Raw genomic sequence first — 21,323 nt, 5'->3', positions numbered from 1 at the left:
TCCATGCCGAGCGTTTCTTTGCTGTTATGGCCCCTCTCCTCCCCCTTCTCATTTTCTGAGAAAGAAAAAAAAAAATTACACTCTGTGCAGCCTCAAAGGTGTTTACCTTAGATTCACCCGCATCTGAGCTGAGACTGCTCCTTCCTCTGTCCCATCATTTGGAACTGACTGACCAAACAGAGAGCTCAAACTCACCCACCTTTCAGCGAGGGAGATGAGAGGTAAAAGGTGAATGTAGGTGAGTCCCAGTACTGCAAGGGGACAAGTCCTCACGGATGCTGTTGCAGCCAGCAAGTTGTAGCCTCGAAGCAGCCAGGGAGCAGCAGGGTGCTAGTTTAGGCCTTCGAGGTGCTCCCTCCCTTTCTTTCCTGGAGCTTACACGCCACCTGCGGGAGCCATGTAACACCACACCTCAAGCGGAGAAGAGGCTTAGGAGATGGGCGTGGGAAAGTTCATCTGCCAGCTTCGTTTTCCCGAGAGCTGCATGCAGCTGAATACGCTGTATGTTGAAAGCCTAGGCTATATGTAAGATTTTGGAGGTCAGGGGGAATGCTTTCTAGCATGGACGCTACAGAAGCTTGAGTAGGCCTTTTTTGATGTCCCAGTGCTTCAGTTTTGGTTTAAAAGCATCAGTTTGATGCCTTGCACAGACTGTAGTACATGAACCACTGGCCTGCTTCAGCTGTGCGTCTCTTGGTGCTGAACTTGGCAGGAGCTATGCTGGCTGGATGCTACTACCCTACTACCCCTGTTAAGAGAGAAATGCTGTCTCAACACTATGAGTAACAATTAGGATTGTGCTTCAAATCCCCCAGATGTTTCTTTTTCTACAAATATAAGGCTACAGACAAATCACAGCTGCATGATTCACTATCAGTCCACACAGTCAGTTAATGGTGTCAATGGACCTCTTCACAGATTTGACCCTGTCCCCCCATTAGTGAGACAGAAATACCATTCGTAGTTTGATACAGACCTAAAGAAGGCTTTAGAAAAACTAAAACTTTCTCAGAAAAATTTATTTCCATAAATTAAAAACACACACACAAAAGAAATGGTGAAATTTTAGATTCACACACTACTGAACAGAAACAAAATGCCAAGAGCATGATGGAGGCTAACGGCACAGGTGTACAAATTCCCACTGAGCTATTTGTTAACATGATAGCATCATATAGACTTTTAATCCACACAGTTATCATCCACATTCTAGGAGAGTGCCTGACATAATATACCAAAGGTCCAACTCAAATCAAATACAATAAATGAGAACAGCTTGCAGAAAATTGTATCCAGCAAGCATCTGAACGCAAATGTCCACAGCCCCAACAGTCAGGCAAACCCTGTAATGTACGTTAAGTAGCCTTTGCTGCTCCAGCTGTAGCATGATGAAAGTAAGAGCTTTACAAAAATGATCCTCTCTCCCACAGTCAGCAAACTTATCAGAAAGCTGCCTGGCTCTGCAAAGCTCACTGCTAAGAGATAATACAGAGCAAAAGCTTGGCAGTTTTTCCTCAAGCTGCTCTAGTCATTGTTCTGTGAACAGTATGTACAAGGTCTTTTTTTCCATGATGGTGCAGAAGAATCCTCACAGAAGTTGGTTCACTCCGTGAAAAGGCAAGTGTACACATCCTTCGCTAGGGAAATACGCAAGACCCCCAAAGATGCATCCTCTATACATCTTGCCTGGGATGAGCTGTGACAGAAGCATCTCAGAGTGGCAAATACCTAGCTTTTGCACTGTCATTCCCAGTGTACAGGCTCCAGCCACAAATGGAACAAAGCTGCTCCACAAGTGCTGTAGACAGAAACAGAGGTGGGAGATGCAAAGAAGAGGAAGTGCACAAGCATGATGAACATCTACATGCTGGAGAGGCAGGGAGGAAGAACGAGATGCTTTGTCTCAGTTAGCTTACATCTCCATCATACAAATACTAAAACAAAACAGAATAATGCTGTATATTTGGGTTTCCACAACTCCAAGGTCTGGGACATGCTGGGAATTATAACATTTTCTGAATTTCTCCAATTATTGAGTATTTTTCTTTGCTCCGCTCTCTCTGCTGTAGCTGTTAAGAGAGCTAAGAAGTGCTACTTCAAAGCAACCAGAAACACAACAGAACAAGGAAGCAGACAAAAGAAACCCGAAAGGAAAAACCCAACAAGTTCAATCTTTCAAAGCACATCAGAGAACTGAACTCTGCTTGGACCCAAGTTTCTTCCCTCCCCACCCATACACTTATTTTATTAAAAGCTGCAGTGAGGTTATAGCTCAGTTCTGTCACAGCACTAGAAGCTTCCCATATTAATAGAAAATGAATGAATGCTGTGTTACAATTCCATTTTACAGCATAAAAACATTATGTATACATACCACTCTTGCTGCAGCTTCCAGACAGTCAATATTTGGGCTAACAAACAGATATAGGGAAAGTTTCAAATATTTTTTTAAAAAGCAGTTGACCTCAAGGCCCCCAAGCATGAAAATTACTTTATTTTTATAAAAAGAAATCCCTGAAAAATAAAGATGATCAAATGTTATACAGCAGCCCAAATAGGTTAACCAGACCTGGCAGCTGAAATAGTATGTCAGTATGTTCAAACTTTGCCTGCCTTGTTATTTTATCCCCTCAAATACAAACAACACTACTGTACATCTGTATTTCCCTCTTTTCTTCAGTCTTCCTGATTAAAGATAATTAACCTCCAGAACAAGAATGTAAACTTCTAGGAATCCCAGCATGTAAGCTGGGGAAAAAAAAATCCAGAATACATTTCTTTCAAGACTCAGGCACACAGTGTTATATTCTGCTTCCATTTCCCTACTTTCAAAGCTCTGGAATTCAAAAGATTGCTTGTTAATTTTGTGTTTTCTGTTAGGTATAACAGAACTGGCAGAGCAACAGAGGATAATGATGGGATTTTCAGTCCTGCATTCATTGGGACTTAAGAATACCCACCCACTAGATGTTTGGTTCACATGCTCATTTTGAAGGTAAACAGAACTTCCATTATAGGGGTAGGTATATAAGAAAGTGCAAGTTTCAAGTGACAAGTGAAAGAAATAATGGAATATTTGAGCATCCCAGCAATGACAGCCATCCCATTAAGCTTTGCCTGAATAACTTCTATAGGCACTAAAGGACAGAAATTACCTGAACTGCAGCTAGCATTCATTTTGCATTATGCTTCAAGTAAGTTTAACAGAAGTTATCCCAGAAGGGAGCACTCTTCCCTCAGAAAGGTATGGCCAAGGAATTGCCCAGTGCTGCAGCAGATAATGACAAATGGCCGTACATAATGAAAGAAATACTTTCCACGTGCTAGGAGGCTCTTTGTACAACACTAGCTATTATATACAATAGTGCTGTTCAAAGATCTAATTATAAGCTATATGAATTGTAAATCTAAAATGGTAAAAAACAAAAACACCCTCCCCTCCCCCCATGCTGGAACAAATTTATTTTGTTGTTGGCATTAAAATCAAGTTGATATTTTTTATTGGAATTAAAATCACTTAAAAATTATTCTCAAAGATTTTGCTGGTGTTCTCTGCAAGCACCAGCTCAGCTAAATAAAAACCTCTACTTAAGTGTCCTGCAGCTTAACATCCTTCTGGACTACTTACTTTTGCCTCTGGAGAAGAGGTGTAAAGCACCAGCAAACTAGGTAAAAATTCACTCTACTATTTGGGAGAAATTAGCACTGGGCGCCATTTTTTGTTAAAATACTTTTTTTTTTTTTTTTTTGGAGATGCATCACATTAAAAGGCGTCCTCATGCAGCAACTGAAGAAACACATACAAAGTGCAAGTTATTTAAAGTCTAGTCATGTGGGACTTCTGCTGCCTGAAGCCAGGAAGGGCACAGAAACTTAGAAGGAACCTTCTAAGTAAAGGAAAACAATTGAAAGCAAATTCAGACTGCTACTTTTAATTATTAAAAAGTTAGTGGTATATCAAGAGTGCGTTTACTAGAATTCATCCTTGTCAGACACCCTCTCTCTTCTGTCAGGTTGTTCAAGATAGCCACTACAGTAACAACAGCAGACTCGAATGTGCAAATGTTCTGGAGTATAGAGTCCTAGTATCACTGAAGGTGCACTACTTCCTCCTTTATCCTCCTACTCTACCCTCAGGAGGTGTTAAACATAATTAAACATTAGCCATAATTTCCACAGGTTGGGCAAGGAACAGTGAATCATGTGGGGCTGCGTTACACTCACATAGGGACTCCAGAGAATCCCTCTCATAGCATTAAAAAAAAATAGCACCTTAAAGAGGTCCACAGCCAGTAATTGATCATCATATATTAGAACTGAGTGGTAGAGTAAGGTATGAAGAAGTGGGTAGATTTCTTCTCAGTGGACTAAAACATAAAGGGAGCTGACTGAGCCATTTCCAGCTGAATGCCTCCATCAGCTGCTAGAGGCCTGCTCGTGCTCAGCCTCATTTGCAAAAAAGGCTTCAAGGTCCATTAGCTTCTGAATCAGAAGGGCATCTAACTCTGCACCCTGTAGTGCAGCTTTTTTTGCTCGGGTGAAGCTACCCACTACTTTGATTTTGCTTCGTGCCTTCCTCTTCCGGGGAACAGTGAAGTCCTGAAACTCCAGAATCCGCTTCCTCTTCTGCTGGCTGATGGAGATCAAGGCTCCATTTTTCTCCTTGGGCTCTTCAAAGATTGTTTCCAGACTCCTGGTAAAAGCAAAGGATAGAACTCAAGAATACTCAAGAAGCAGTTAACGACCTTGCAAGGACAGGGAGATGGATGGACTTCATAAGCCAGGTAAACACACTAACTTTTACATTTTTACAGCCCTTCTCATGCATGTTTATCTACAGCTTACACTTCCAACAACTGCACACTTACACTCCTAACTAGGTAGTTTCTTAGTGCATAGACATCTGGGTTGAATCTCTTTGTGTCCATATTTCAGTATATTTCAGTTGTATATATTTAGTATAAAAGAAACATTTGTACCTGGACTTTTCTTTTAAACATATAGATATAGATATAGATATCAAAAAGTAAAATTAAGTAGCAATCTTGATACTCATGCAATATACACTTCATTGCAGGCAGTTACTTTTGTGATTTTTAGAATATTTAGTTGCCTTTGAATTTATAAAAAGTGGAAGTAAATAAAAAGTGGAAGTAAATAAAAAGTGGAAGTAAATAAAAAGTGGAAGTAAATAAAAAGTGGAAGTAAATAAAAATATTTGGATGAACACTGGAATGAAAGAGTAGATGAAAAAATACACAAACCTAAACTTAAACAGCTGCAAATTCTTAGTTCATATTCTGCTTCACTCCTTTCTATTCAAATACTAATTTCCTTGAATTAACTTTTCCTACCACTTTGAACCAGGACAAGTTTATCTCCCCCTTAGATTCCAGATACCCTTAGTCTCCTATCTCTGCCTAATTAATTTACATATATCTTCAGTTCTCATTAGTAAGCAGAACCAACCTGGTTGGAGGAGGGGACTTATAGTTCTTGTTTGTGTAAATTTCTTCTAAACTAAATTCTTTCTTCTTAAGCCTGAAAAAGTAATGAACAAAGCAGTCAAGAAAGAAGAATTTCAAAATCATCTCCCTTCACAACAAGCAGATTTACCAGGTACAAATACAGTTTGCTGTCTGTCCTTAAACACTAAGTAATTAAGCTTTAATTTAAAAGACAGATTTAGACTCTAATTGGGGCTAGAGAGGAATGAAAGATTAGGTAATAAGTACCATTTAAAGAGTGTTTGAAAAGGTCTGAGTCAAGACTTGCCATTTCTGCAGAGATCAATGCTCCTTCTAGCATTCTATGAGGTTTTAAATAATGATGCTCAAAATTAACATTTATTTCTTGAGACTGATTTTAAATGTTAGTTATTGACACTTAAAAATTATCAAGCTGATCTCTGAAGAAACGCTTTGCTCTGTCAAAGCTGGCACTTCCGTTCAAGAACTGAACAAAATACCGGATGACTGACTGCACTGAAAATAAAAATCTAGCACTGTGACTACCCACATTTATATTGAACCAATGTTTTTGTAAGATCATATTCCATAAGCAATTAGGGACTGTGAAGAACTCCAACATCATTTGTATCAGTAGAACTTCCTGACAGGTCACTTCATCTCTCTGTGCAGTGTAGGAAGACTAAAATTTCAATGTACGTTTATCTATTTGAACTAAACAAGAATTGCTCAATCTTTCTGCTTCTTTAGAAAATCATTCCATTGCAGCTTAGTGTTTCATGTTTTGTGTAAAAACTAGTCAGTAGTTCAAATCCAATAGTCCTTTACTTATCCTTTCTCATTTGAAAAAATTATGTCCAAAGACCTATGTCTTTCTCCAGTCTTTTATACAGTTGTAACAGCTAGGTCTCAATCTTTCCTTTTAAAGGAAGCAAGCATGAGGCATTGCTCAACTGGGAGTGTACAAAATAGTGGAACGATGACATTAGTACACTGGACACAAACAGCAGAAGCCACTATCAGTCCATTTAAAAGATACTGCTCACCTTTTTGGTCTGGGTAGTCCCATAGGAGTAAGGTTAGGGTCTGGCTTAGGAACAGTTTTCCTGATTCGGATCTGGGAGACTTTCTTTGGCCTCTTCTCTGCCTCAGTCTTTAAAAAAAAAAAAAAAAAAAAAAAAAAAAAGTCACTTAAATGAAGGAAGTATTTACTCTGCTAGTCAGTAGAATTCCCTTTTATTTAGAGTATACATTATTCTATAGGAGAAACTTTCCCTATTCCTCTGTTTTGCCACCTTCTCTTTCTGCTTCAACAAAAGAAAGAAACACAGACTAGGACTAGGAGCCTGTTCTCTCTCCTGGTCTTTAACATTAACTGGATACATTGCCTGAGCAGCAACTTCAGGTCCTGTCATCTTATGGAACAAGAGTCCGAGAATATCTAAAAGCAGTAACAGCTATTGTTCATAATACAATAATCCTCCTGGACAGGTAGTCTGACTGCCTGTTTCCACTACGTTAGACAAAAAAACCTATGAACTCACTTTTTTCAGTTCTGTGTCATCTTGGGATCTAAGACAGGCTGGAACAGAAGCATCAGCTTCATCAAAGGCAGGGACCTGGAGCTCTGGGGCTGAAAGCCTGAGTGGAGATGATGATGATTCTGGAAGCGAGCAAGACTTTGGTAACGGAAGAGGGAATGAAGGTTCCAAACTGTAACAGAGGGAAAAGGGAAAAAACATAGAATAATACCTGATTTATGCTGCAGCAGCATTTCATGCTCTCAGGTAGTGTTCCTAAATTGCAGTATGGGCACAAAAACAATGCAGTTCATAGAAACTGCCTAAATGAACACTTTCTCCAATACCTGCATACAGCCTAGAACTGCTCCAACCCTCACTGATACTGATACAAACTAAATTGCCAGTATATCTGAACTTCTAATTTTAAAACCACTTTTTTCTTTTCCGTATAGTTAAAGGGTTTACAGCTCTATATGGTAACTACTGACAGAAAGCGGTTAGTCCTCCTTTTCTATCAGCAAATTTCTTTGACACAGCTGTTAATTTAGTACTTTCTGTTCACAGATAAATTTTAAAGATAGCTTTTATATCTGCCATCCCAACACTGAAAAAGAACAGAAGAAAGTATTAGTGCTTAATGTCCAGCTACTCAAACAGAAAGAACATATATCCAGAAATAAAATTCTACAGTTTCACAGATATTCATTTCATAATAAGTGGCACAACATGGTTGAAAAGTAACAGAACTGTTCTGTGCAGTGATCTGTGTGGTGTTTTCTGTGAATGCACACTTCTCCCTTCTGTTATCCACTCAGTTTAATTCACCAAAACTTTATCACAAAGCTACTCTTGAAGTGAGCTGCCAAAACCTGAGAGCCAGAGTGACACAGACAACATCTCTTTCTGAGAAAACTTATGATCCCGCTACTCAGAATAAATATCAAAGGCCAAGAGACTCACCGTATCTCATGACCTGCTGTCTGCAGAGCTTCTGTACTCTGAACAGGTAAGTGTGGTAACATGGCATAGCTGGTTTAAAAGGAGAATGAAAAAAACCCAAAAAACAAAAAAGAAAGACAGAAGTTAGATCTACACCTTAAAAAACGGAAACATTTCTTAGTATAAACTATATCCTAAGACAAAAAGATGCTAATATCAGGAATGGGAAGGAGAAGAAAGACTAAAACCATATAAGATCAAGCCACATCTGCCATTTAGTCCACTAATAACTAAATTTCACTGACAGCTTGTTAAGGAAATACTCCTACTTTCACTTTAAAATGGTAGTAATAAGAAAAGAAAGTAAGAATACAGAAAGAGAGGGAGAGACTATTAGTCTGAAAATTGGAATTATTTCTATGAAAGCCTAGATTCTTTATTCAAAAACCCCATTTTTTAAATTAAATTTTAAAGTAACCAAAAACCTTGAAGGATCTGGCTACTAAACAGAAAAGACTGTGATGGCAAAAGTAACAAGCATGAGGAAGATTTCCACAGGATTAACTCAGGATCACTTCTAATTCCCATAATTTTATTGGAATACTCTTAATTGATGGGAATAACCAAAGGCCTTTCCATAATGGCTGGTAATTACTGTAATTCTGTGGAATAAAATACAGCATGGCAGTTCTGGGTCCTTTAAGCTTAAGCTTTATTTTTTTACCCATGCTATTAACAGCAAGAAAAATTAGTCAGTTGGGACAGGTTTTAGTTTACTGAACAGCAAATCTTGTACTCGCTGCTCTCCTAAACAGGTACATGCACTTCAGTCTTCTAAAGCAAAGAAGTTACAGCCAGATTGGAATGCTACAAAATAAATGAAAACTAATCATGCTGACAGCACAGTTAAGATGGTATATAAGGAGGTCAGAAAGATCAATTTCTTGTGTTTGTCTTTTAGCATCAGAATTATAATGTTTCTTTTCTCTCAGTGTTCCAGTCACTAGCCCCAAAATACTGGAATTTGCATCAATAGTGCATCAGAGTCCTCTTTGCTAGAGGCAGAGCTTTCTGCTTTATGCAGTAAGAAGAAATTACAGGAGGAGAAAACAAAACCACTTTAGAAATTTGAATTAAAAAAAGCATTAATTAGAAAAACAGATTTCACTTAAAGAAGCCTCATTACTGGCAGTGGAAGCAACAGCACAAGATTTTTAGGCAGAAGAACTGCTCCAGTTTCTTGTTTTCCTATTTATTTCAAACACTAGTGGTGAATGAAGTCATTTAAAGAGGACAAGCTGTCTTCCAGAAGAAAATATCCTGGAGACAAGCAACTTTTTAATAGTGGCAGTCTTCTGAAAGAGATACAGAAAATTGTTTCTGATTTTCAACCATCTTAAAACAGGCAAAGATTTTTATCATAATGGGAATAGAAGATGCTTATGTACTACACCAAACATATTTGTTATATTCTTATATTTCTACATCAAACGTTTCTTTCATAAAAGGATTTTCTTTTTGAGTACACATAAATTTAAAAGAGATTTACTAAATTATCCTTTTGTTGCCGTTCCTAGTAAAGGACTATACCTTTAGAAAAAGCAGAATTATTAGTTGATGAGAAGAGACTATGAAGCTTCAACAGAATGGAATCCACAATGGTGATAAATATTTAAAAGATTCATTTTTTTGTTTATTTTTTTTATAACTGAATCCTTCAGTATTACTTTTTGCTTGATTATTTTAGGAATAGAATTTACTTGCTGCTCTGCTTTAAACTTCTGCCAACAGTATTCTCTTCAACTGTCACTACATGCTGCAATAGCTTCACTTCATAGAAAATTCTTCTGCCCCACTCAGAATAAGTCTACATCAACTATATAGATAAATATATATATACACACATATACATATATATATTTGAAAAGGTATTTCAAGCAACCTGAGTTTTAGGCTATTTTAACTTTGGGTATTTTTCACTAGAAGTGATGAGGCTTGACTTGGCTTCTCTTCCTCTGGGAAAAAGATCATTCACAGGAAAACATTTAGTTTTCAAATTACCCTTTACGTCAAGGGATTAAATCCTCTTATACTTGAGCTAACTGGATATGCTGTGACAAGCTGCATAGCAGTCTCTAGACTTAAGTTTGGGAGGAAATACCAGCATAAGACTGCTCCAGTCCAAGGATAACACATCTCAACAATTCAAAATAATGTATTTACCTACATACATAGAAGTAAGTTTTAAAAGGTAGGGGTTTTGTTTTGTTTTTAAAGAACGGCAACAGTATCTTATTTTAAACTTAGTGCTCAAGCTGTAGTCTACTAGTATGATTACTTCCAGAGTACTAATCTGTACACCACAAAGCTTAGCTTGAAATATTGTCTCACAGAGAGCAGAAAAGAATGCAAGTCCAATAGAATATACTGCAAAGTTGTCTCTATGGACCATTATTCAGCTTCATTCTTTTAGTGCAAAGAACTTCCAGAATGGAGTAGTTCTTTCATAAGCTCACTCAAACCTTCAGTAGACAAAAGAATTTAAATTAGCAGGCTAATTACTTAAGCTGTTAGCTAAATTCTCCATTTCCACAAAGCAAAACATGACGTTAGTTATCTGGCAAGTTTTCTGCTTATACATATGTCAAACTGGGACATAGATAAGCCAATTCAGCAATCCTCTAGAGATCACAATATTGAATAAAAGAGTTAATCAAATGGACTTTTCTGCGGTGCTCATGAGCTTATACTCTGTTCAGGAATCTCAAGACTGCAAAGTTGGGCACTGAACTGCCCCATGTCACAGGTAGAAGAACTGAGGCATAGGGGGCAAAATCTTTGCTCAGGGCACGCAAAAATTCTCTAACAGAGAAGAGCTCTAACAGAGCTACGAACCTCTTCTCTCATTCTGTTTCTTTGCAAAAAGATCTTCCTCTCAAATGCAGATAGCAAAGATAACTTAAATATGCAAAGTAGCTTCACTCCTCTTCCTACTGGTATTGAGAATGAGAGACACACCAAAATTCATTACCAGCCTGAAATGGAGCTACATTTTCTTGTGCCAACAATTCATCTGGCAAATGCCATCAAATGGCAAAGCACATATAAAGAGGTTACAATTAGCACAGAACAGTCAGAGAACACAATTCAAAATTTAATGATGCCCCCCACAATTAGGATTCTTCCTAATTTGATATTGAGCATTTTACAGTAGTTCAAGTGGCACTTGTGGCTCAGACCTCTGAAAAAAACTTTCCTACCTCAGAAATCCAGTTGTTCTGCAGTCACTCTGAATAGACCTAAAGAAGTAGCTCACCTTTCTGCATTATATAGTCTGATGCATGGTGTGTATATTTTGCAAGGGAGAAGAAAATAGAGTTAGCAATTCTGCCAAAAGAGGATAGTATTAAAGAAGCCAATGCAAATCTATTTAAATTCAGCTAAGAAACTGTTCCGTAGGGAAGAATCTTCCATGGTGAGCCATTTTTGGAGCAGATTGTGCAGATTTGGAACAGGGAAAACTGACCCTCCAGTGCAAGCTCCAATTACCCTCTCCCTCCCCAAAAGGAGCAAGTATGTATCCTATTTTTATATATATATTTATTCTCAGAAAGAAGTTGATGGGTTTTACCTGTTCTCGATGCCCACACTTGGCTGCCACTTGCAGTGATTGGAATGGAGAGGAGTGATTTCGGAGGGACAGGCAGAAGGACCATGCTGACTCCATATGGATAGTGCCCTGCCCAATGAGTACGGCAATGAAGAGAAGAGGTCATCTGATACGGAAGTTGCATACCTTACCCCTTTCAAACCCTGTGTGAATTGTGACATAAATAGTCTCTGGATGGTAGGAACACGACTGGTTAAGTTTCTTCTTCTTGTCCAAATCCTGTAACATCCAGGGGAAGAAAGTGCTAACACTGTGTGAAGGCCAAGCATAGAGTAACTTTCTCTTCTTTCAGCTATGGCATTTCTTCCATGGTCAGGATGAAGGGCAGCAGCCACCGGAGTTGTTAAAGAGCGAGAAGAATGCAGCTCATTATCTAGACTGGAATCTTCCTTGGAAGCTGTTGTACCTGAACAGCTCTGAGACAGGAGAAAAGAGAAGGTCCACTCTGAAGGCAGTTCTGGCATTTCTCCTAAAACCCGTCTGTGATGTACAGAGCACTGGGATGTAATCCCTGTGAGGTCTGTCATAGAACTGGAGCCCAATTTTATTTGAAAAGAAATTGGGAAAACCGGGATATCCAAGCGTGAGGATGGAGACTTGTGGCTCAAGTCTAAAAAAGGTATTTTGGTAGATTCTACGGGATAAAGTGCCAGAGACTGAAAGCTGAACATCTTGGTGCACCAGCTGTCAGCCCAGTGTGAGTGTAAGTTTCTGTTAATGCAGGAAAAAGCTTCCAATAGATTTTTAGCTCTACGTTGGCTGTACCTCTCAGCCACTGGAAGAATTTCAGAAGAATATGGCAGAGACTTTAAGTTATGGATGCTTTTGGCAGGTGCCAGTAGTTTATTGGCCGTTGCAGACAGCTTGCTTAACAGTGCTGGTTCTTTGGTACATTTTCTAAATTTCAAGCTGTTCAACAAACTGCACCTCTTGGCCCTCTGCCTTGGCATATGCACTAATCTCATGGCTATTTCCGTTTCCATTACTGGTGGTTTACATGCAAAGTACAAAGAATTGAGGAGCATGTTTTCCTGCTTATAGAATGTTTCTGAGGGAGTCTTCGAAGTTGAACTTCTAATTTTGTTGCTTTTTCTTACACTTTTTGGTTGATCTGATGTGGGAGCTTTTTTGCATGCCCTTCCAGGCTGTTTTTTTAATGGAGGAAGTCCTCTTAGTTTATTTTTAGTTCTGAAGGCACCATGGATTTCATCACATGCAGTTTGTGGTTGTCGACGGTAAGCACAAATTAAAGGAGTACCATCCTCTGACAATTTAATGCAGGACTCTAAATTAAGGCTCAGGTTTTCTGTTTCTGAATCCTGAGTCTTCAAAAATTGTGAACTAATATCATCTGTGGTAATCTTTGGCCTTTTGACATCTTGTAAAGTGCTACATAGTTTATTTTCACTGCTTATAACAGCAAAAATCTGCTTTGAAGGACCTTCAAACTTTGTATTTCTTGAAGTCACCAACTCATTTGAAGAGCTGCATAAAAGTTTCAAATTGTACAACATGCTTGGTTGCAGTGTGATATTTGCTTTTGCTTGGTAATTTGACTTCTGTTCTTGTTGTGCCTTGTCTGACAGATGTGCTTCCATCTCCTCATACATTTTCTTTCGTTTAAGTGCCTGACATTTCTTTATTTGATCAAGTTTCTCTGAACCTAAAGCTTCATTTTCTTTGCAAATTGAATGAGTTGGTGTAGTGTCTTGGCCTTCTCCAATCTCCTTTATATTATCTTTGCTCTGTGCATTTAAGTTGTAAGGCACACAAACTTCCCTGCAAACTACACAACTGGGGGATGATTCTTTGCAACTGTTTGACTGTATACTCGTATATGGATAAAATGTGGGTATTGTATTATACTGGATTTCTGATGAAGTTTTTGCGTCAGATAAATCTTCAGCTTGACAATCATGTATAGTTTCTGAAAGCAGATTGATATCTGCTGAGTTTGTGGGCTTTGTAGCATTTTTTCTTTTTTTTGAAGGATTTTTTAAGTTAGATCTTGGCATTTCTTCTAAAACCTTTTCATAATTCTCGGCACTGAGAGGGACTATTTTGCTACCAGACTGTTTTGAATCTTCTAACAAGAACTGTAGAGAATTTCCTCCATCAAGAGTAGAATATATTGGCAACCTTTTTCCAGGGGCTACTTCTCTTTCCATCTTGTCTTCTACACATGCATTCTTAAACTTCTCTCTACAGTCAGTATTTTCTGGTAGAGTTACATCCATGTCTTTTAGAGTTAGTTCACTATCCCCCTCATCTGTAGGCCCTTTGCTGTATGCACAAACTCTGGAACTCTTTGCATCTTTCAGAAAGCTAGTTGCTTTTCCATTCTCTGAAGATGGACTCTCATATATGCATATGCTGGCTTTTCTCTTAACAGACATTGTTATAGAAAGAGGTTTTGTCCCTGAAGAATCTTTGCTAAAAACGTATGCTGAAGATGAATCACGTTCATCTATTTGTGTATTCTCAGACAACATACACAACTTTTCCTTCTGAGGCAGAGACACTCCCAAGTTCATAGCTGTCCGTGTTTCCGAATCCACATGAGTCTCGATCTCAGTTAGATCGTTGACGAAGTGTGTGTATCCTGAAAGGTCTGCATTTTCCAGGCGATTTAACACAGTGGATTTTGATTCTTTATCTTTTATGATTCCTTGAAAACTATCTTCTCTTACACATTTAAGAACTAATGGAGCCAGGTTGTCACCTTTTTTTATCAGTATCTCTTCACCTTGACTAGAGCCAATTGATATTTTAGTTTCTTCTATAGAAGTAACCACAGTTTGTAAACCAGTGTTTGATTGTTTGTGTAAGCTTTCTAAATGTTGAGTTTCAAAAATTTCATCTGCCAGCTCAGCTTCATTTTGCTTGCTGCCTGGAACTGGTCCAACTAACTCACTTTGACATGCAAGAAACTGATTTTCAATTGGACAAATGGTCTTTGCCGGTTGACTAGCATGTAGTCTTTGGATATTCAAGTTGTCAAATAACTGACTTGAATCACAGACTGAAGCACTGTACTCAGAGAGATTAGCTGTGAGTGATGACATGTCTTTCTCCTCATACGTGCCTAGTTCTCTCTTCTTCAAGCCTGATGGAGAGTTGCAAAATCCGAAATTATGAACGCATCGTTTTTTGATCAAATATCTGACTAACAGCTGTTCACTAGACTCATTTCTCTGATTGCTTTCAGGAGCATATGGAGACTCCACAGTTCTTATTTTACCAAATTTATCTATCTGGAGAGCACACACGCTAAGTGCCTCATCTCTGTCACAAATAATTTCATTGCCATCTTTATCAATATCAAACTGTTTCAGACTTTCAACCTCCCTATTTTTATTTGATATCTCATCTCTTAACAAGGTAGTAGTGGTTGTCTCTGCAGTAGAAGCTGAGCAAAACATGTTTTTTGCTATGGAAGTATGATTTATTACATGCAGAGCTACACTTCCATTACCCCAGTCATCTTCACAAGGAAGAGATCTACCTGCTGAAGGGAAGTGTTTTTCAGAAATGATCGCCTGTTTACTATTATATCCAGCTGAATCTTCTGCTTCCAAACTGTTACTTTCTCCAATCTTCATTTCAACCTCACTCTTAAACAAATGACTGTTTGGGAGGTCATCATCTACATGCGTACTCTCTGATAAAATACAGGAAGCACTGGCAGCTGTACACTGGTCTTTTATACTCTGATGGTTACAATTCCATGTGTCACTCTGTTCATTTTCTGAATCAGTGACCACACTGTCTATATTCTCCAGTAAAGACATCATGTTCTTTTGGGAAACTTTGCTTGTCATATTAGGGGTATTGATAGTCTTAAGATTTACTGAAGGCTTGAATTTGTCTTTCGGAAGCACAGATTCAGTGACTTGTTCCTCCATTGCTCCAGAAGCACCAATTGGTTCTTTTCCAGATAGAAAAGAGCCTTGAGCCTTGTCTCTGCTTGAAACTTCATTAGCAGTACAAGGAGCAAGTTCATTATCATGATGTACTCTTGATTTTTGTGCAACAGGAGGTAAAGTTATATTTAGGGTATAAACCAAATTAGTTTCTTTGCCAATGGATAAACTGTCATTACTATTGGCTTCTGTAGCTTCAGCTAAATTGCCAGCCAATTCTTCTGATGTTGTATTACTCTCAGAAGCCTTTTCAAGCAGTTGTAGCACAGGTGAACCTTTCTCTAATTTGGTACTGAGTTCCAGACAGCCATGGCTACTGGGAGAAGTAGTGTTTTTATTGTAGGTATTATAAAAGCATACGCATGTCTGCTCAGTTTCAGAAGGAACAATGTTGTTTGTTTCCATCAATAGACTATTTTCTGCTGTATCATCCTTGTGCAGATCACTGACAGCTAATTGCCACTGGTCCTTTTTCCACTTACCAGCTTCTGATGGGACGATTTTTAATTTTTCTTTTGAGAAATCCTCAGGAGATGAAGCAACAGAACTAAAAACTGAAGAATTACGACACTCAGAATTAACATCTGCTTGAGCTTCAGGCCAGCTACTATCTTTAATGTTATCTCCCATAGCAATTTTTCTCTGGATTTCAGCAGCTTCTTCAGATTCATAGCTGTATGAATTATCTATATTATCACTTACTTCTCTATGATTGGTTTTATCCCTAGATAATTCTTCATTCCCTACTACTGAGAGCTGTTCTACTGGTATGGATTTGGAGGTCTGGTTCTCTAGAAACCCAGTTCCATGATCATGACGACTTTGACTTTCCATGTTTTCAGGAAGATACTCCTCCTGGCTTTCACTGTTAATTCCACAGACTGCAGTACCGCTGCTTTCTAGCGGCATATTTCTGAAGTGCAGGTAACAGGTGTCTTTCAGAACAGAACATGAAACTTCAGAAGTTTCTCTGGAGAGTGTTCTAGAACTCTGTATTGATGACCTGTCAGGTTCATTATTAGGTACAGGAACAGTACTGAAGTCATGAGCACTGTTTTCTTCATCCTGCTGATAGGTCTGGCAAATAGCAAGTGATGTATTGAATTCATTAACAGGATTTTGCCTGGGTAGCTTTTCTTTTCTAGTTTCCAAAATAGATGCAACGTTACCCCCTGTTGTCAATGGCATGACAGTATGGGCTTTTAACCCATTATATTCATTTATTTCTTGCGAATGTTCAGTGGTTGATTCAACGTTCCTGACTGTTAAAGGCTCTGAAAAAACTAACATGCTGGTTTCTAAAACCTCATCACTGGCCATGACTGTGCCTACATCTGGGCATTCATTGCTCTCAGGTGGAAGATCTTTACTCACTCTGTCATTCCTGTATCCTGCTTTACTAAATATCCTAGTCCCATCAGCCTTCATACCTTGTGCTTCTTCAGCAGGCTTTGGCAGAGTTTCAGCTGTCACCTGGACATTTGCTTGGTTTTCTTCTGCACATGAAAAGTAAAGAAAGTCAGTACCATACACTAAGTTTGGAACACATTCAACTTATTACATTCCTTTTAGCACTATATAGAATATCGTGTATAGAAAAGTTTTGCTAGCTTTCTTTATGATTAATGCTCTCATATAATCCAATTTTGAAAGATGAGGAAACACAAAACATCTGCTATTAATAAGAGCTTCTGCCCTGGGATAAACAAGTTTTCCAGTGAAATAACTAAAACACATCTTGTACATAAAAGGTCTTCAGGAAAGTACACATGCTGTCGCAAAAAAGCAGAAAATTAACTTTTCATGTATTTCTAACTACGCAGGACAATTGTTTCTACTGTAAAACAAAGTAAATGAGCTATCCTACAATCACTCATTAGTTTTTACCAATAAAAGGGGATCTGGGAGAGAAGCAGGGAGTAGATACAGATATACAATTAAAATACGCACCTTTGTTCTTCAGAGATCCTGCTATTTCAGTGCAACAGATGCTTGAAGACTTCACCCCATGCTGATTTAAGTGAAGCTCCTCCTGAAACAAGACAGAAATACCATTGAAGACTGATCAATTCTCTGAAACTTTTTGCACATTTCAGGAACTGTACCTGCTCAGATAGGTTAGTTCTGAACAGAACGCCCACCGAGAAACCTCAGAACATACCAGCCCTTGGAGGGAGGAGGAAAAAACTGATTTGTGTACGTAAGCCTGCTTTTAAGATTGATAATACAGGCAGCCTTGTCTTGCAAGCAGTTCAAACAGGGCATTCTCTTCTTTCTGATCCTATCTATCACTAGCATCTCACCACGAGAGAGGGATGCATCCAGAAAAGATTTGTATTTAGTGCCAGTGAAGTCTCGTCTTGCAAGCAGCTAAGATTTTAGTGGATTAAACAGAAAGTGTCCCAAATTTGAAACAGAAAAGTAATCCAGCCTCCAAGTCTACCTCACCTCCCAAATCCTGTATGTCTCCTCAGTTAAACCTCTCATGCAGAGGAAATAAAAACGCAAAAAACCCTACCTACCTACTGCATTTCTCATTCTGCAGTTTGAGTTTACACTGATATTAATATAACTTCTAAATTTTCTGATTAGTTGGACTACATTAATGATACCTGAATTTTTATTATATTTCTAGAAGTGTTGAAGATGAATTAGAAGACAAGTTCAAGAAAAGGTATGTTATCAATGTATTCTCCTTAAATACAACTTTGAATTTTCACCTAACAACTGATTTCTCCTCTTACATGGACAAAGGGATCAGGGATGAGGCTGAAAAATCACCTCCCAGACAGAGTATTTTCAAACTCATTCATCGCAAAGACTTGTTGCTCATTTGGAAAGGAAGGGTTACAGAATGGCCTAGACACTTATTCTTCATATGTGTATTTAAAAGTTTTTAACAGTTGTTAAACATCCAGTGCTCACAGAATGGTTAACCCAGACTGATTGTGACATTTGAGTTGGAAGTCTAGGTCATTCAGTCAAACAAAAGAGTTGAGGAAGGGGTGGTGACAAAGTTGGAATAAGGGATCTTATCAGAAGTTAAAACCTCTGATAAAAAGCATATTCCTCAAGATTTTTATTAGAGCTTGCCTTTTACCATCTTTCCCTTGGTTTGTATAAGAACCAGGATCAGATGACCTAGGCCTACTTAGCAAAAAAACTCCAAACTTCCTGCACATTTGAAATATGTGAATGCTCATCCTGGAATATTGAACAACTGTGGAAAATTTAATGAATTCTGTTCTCACCGATTTACAAGTAAATTGAACAGGTATCAAATTCCAGAGTTACAACTGCAAACTGTTCTATCTCTTACATCCAGTAATAAACGTAAAATATGCCTCTTATCCAGATATTACCTAGCTGATATATCACAATACTTTTTTCTCTCCCATCTCCTGTTTGTGACAAATCTTTACAAACTAAACAGAACTGATGGAAGAGTCACTAAAAGTTTGTATACTGCTTTCCCTGCAAAATAATCATGCATACATTTCTGAAACCTTGAGGCACTCAGAGGTAAAATATTTTCTAATATCAGTAATCAAAACAACAACATTAAGGGAGCCAAGAGAAATTTGTGTTTTACCTAAAAAGTATAAAGAAATGCCACCTGCTGTACAAAATGCAAAACAACTGTTTACCCTATAAATTTGACCTTCAACCAAGTTTCCCCTGCACTTACTTATTTCTTAGTTTTTCAAAATTTTTTGTTTCTCTAAAAAGTGCAATTTTTAATAGAAAGTTTGGGGACTTTTCAGTTTTTAATAGAGTATTCTTTGGCATATTTTTCCAATATAATATTAGTATACTATTAATACATCCAATTTACCTTTCCTCATATTCAACAAGTCTTTGCCTAGAAATAACTTTTTTTTTTTTTTTTTTATCATCAGTGTTTGCTAGAGGGGAAAAAGAAAATGACCATGTGAGCCTTATTATTTTGAAAAAGAAAACCAACACTGATCTAATTATAAATGAAAATTCTAAAAATGAAGAAGAATCTGTTTTTAGATAAAAAGAAACCCTGAAACCCTAAATTGGAGCCCTTGTAGCACTGTAATACTACTACCAGATTAAAATAACTATTATTTATAGTGCCTTAAATGGGGATGATATCTGTGGAATATGCTGTACCCATAGGACATGGATACTGGGCAAGGCAAGGTTTTTTAGTTTTCTCCTCCTTTTTGGTCACCTGCCTCAGTTCTCCTTCATATTGTTACATACCTGCCTGATACTATTCCAATGGTATTTATGAAAGTGAAAGGAAAAGCTTGATATTTTAAAATACTGTTGGTCTACTCAGTGATAAGTGGAAGTGATAGCTTTCACCGAACCCATGAAAATCAAAAGAATGACACATATTCCAGAAGAAACACATAAGAAACAGGAAACCACATGGACAAAATCCTCTCCCTAGTCACTGTAACCCTAAGTTCAAAATATCATGCAGGGATCAATTTTTCTATTCTCTTACTTGTTTTGACCACCAACTTTCCTCAGGAGTTAAAGCACAGCATTCAGCAAGATACTCCTCAGTATCTTGGCCCTCTTTATCTTCTTTCTGGTATCCACCAGTAGAAGAGTCTAGTTTCCTAGAGTTTCTTTTTTTGGTTTCTTCATCCTCTTCAAGGTCTCCCGACTTTAGTAATTCTTCAGTAAGGGATTCTGCTAGCCCATGAGAAATCACCTTGGGCATATCACCCAAGTTCTCTGTTTTCTGAGACAAGTTTTCTACTCCAGCAGTCCTATGATGCTCAGATGGCAAACTGTCCCTGTGTGCTAGCACAGCTGTTGGTACCTCAGACTTTGCATCTAATCCAACATTAGGCTCCGATACAGCCATAAGTTCAGTGGAGATGCTGACTGGCAGTCCAGTGTACAATTCCTCTACTACAGCAGACATGGAAGAACCAAGGAGGGATTCCACCCCAGATGATAGCATCAGGGCAGTTGAAGACCTGTTATCCGAAGCTTTTCAGTTTACCCTAAAAATAAACGCAATGTTAAATCAGCATACATGGGAGTAATCTCTACATTAAAAGAAAAGCTTCATTCTTCCAGATGCAAACATGTGTGTTCAAGAAGGGTATTTTCAAATAAGTTTTTAAGAGGCGCTGAAAAGCACTTGAGTATTTAAGCAAATACTTCAAGAACAAGAGAAGAGAGTGTGGGCAAACATACTCCTAGATCTTATTTTCACATTCAAATGTCTCCCAGATACACCGTTATCTTCTGGAGAACTTGAAAACAGGCTACAGAGGGAATCTCTAGGGCTTACATTAGACAGCCTGTTCCTTAGTGACAGCATCTTTTATTGTCCTGTGATTTTCTTAAGCTTCTGATGTTTGAGCAGCTTTTCTTCCTACTTTTCCTAACTATAAGAAAATGCCTTATAAGACAAATCATCATACACTGTGCCTTGTAGTTTGGCTCACGTAAACAATAGATGCCTGCCGTGAAGGATGAAATCACATTATTACTGATTTTCCGCACAACATTGCCATCACCCTCCGCCTCGGCAAGCTCCTTGGTAGGTAGCACCCTCCTAGGACAGCGACCGTACGGACCACCGCGACCACCACAGCGCGGAGACGGGTTCAGGCTCCGGCCTGGCCCAGACGCCGCGACCACGGCTAACAGCTTCCTAAGGCGGGTGAACACGCTGCAATAGCAGCGCTTCCCAAGTTTACAGATCGCTTCTGGAGGCGAACGCGCGATGGCTAAGCCGGTTCCTACAGAAGCGCCAGTTACTCGGCTAAGAGGCGGTGTAGACACGCGGGCCGCTCAGGCG

The 21,323-nt window shown here is 38.5% G+C and overlaps 1 protein-coding gene and 1 long non-coding RNA gene across 7 annotated transcripts; one reads left to right on the top strand and one right to left on the bottom strand.

Moving 5' to 3' along the window:
* Window positions 1-998: 998 nt before the first annotated feature.
* On the bottom strand, window positions 999-20,533 carry PRR14L (proline rich 14 like). 5 transcript variants are annotated; one of them, XM_026075116.1, is made up of 10 exons: window positions 20,007-20,531; window positions 17,474-17,555; window positions 16,954-17,019; window positions 16,006-16,077; window positions 11,562-14,706; window positions 7,952-8,020; window positions 7,013-7,181; window positions 6,515-6,621; window positions 5,470-5,541; window positions 4,294-4,693 (listed from the first exon to the last, which is right to left on the bottom strand). In XM_026075116.1, exons 1-10 carry the CDS (start codon window positions 20,472-20,474, stop codon window positions 4,417-4,419), a joined length of 4,527 nt encoding a protein of 1,508 aa, XP_025930901.1. In that variant the 5' UTR covers window positions 20,475-20,531; the 3' UTR covers window positions 4,294-4,416. The 5 variants fall into 5 exon arrangements, 4 of the variants coding, with proteins under 4 accessions (XP_025930899.1, XP_025930901.1, XP_025930900.1 ...); XM_026075115.1 differs by having other exon boundaries at window positions 11,562-16,077; window positions 20,007-20,533; XM_026075117.1 differs by lacking the exon at window positions 16,006-16,077.
* On the top strand, window positions 4,704-7,945 carry LOC112970595. 2 transcript variants are annotated; one of them, XR_003255078.1, is made up of 3 exons: window positions 4,704-4,784; window positions 5,541-5,619; window positions 7,835-7,945. It is a non-coding gene; the product is annotated as an uncharacterized LOC112970595 (long non-coding RNA). The 2 variants fall into 2 exon arrangements; XR_003255077.1 differs by having other exon boundaries at window positions 7,807-7,945.
* Window positions 20,534-21,323: the final 790 nt, after the last annotated feature.

This window comes from Apteryx rowi, unplaced genomic scaffold (genome assembly GCF_003343035.1).
Source record: "Apteryx rowi isolate R43461 unplaced genomic scaffold, aptRow1 scaffold_40, whole genome shotgun sequence".
NCBI classification, from domain to species: domain Eukaryota; kingdom Metazoa; phylum Chordata; class Aves; order Apterygiformes; family Apterygidae; genus Apteryx; species Apteryx rowi.
Note: the sequence above shows the minus strand (reverse complement) of the source record. Positions and strands in the feature narration are given on the sequence as shown.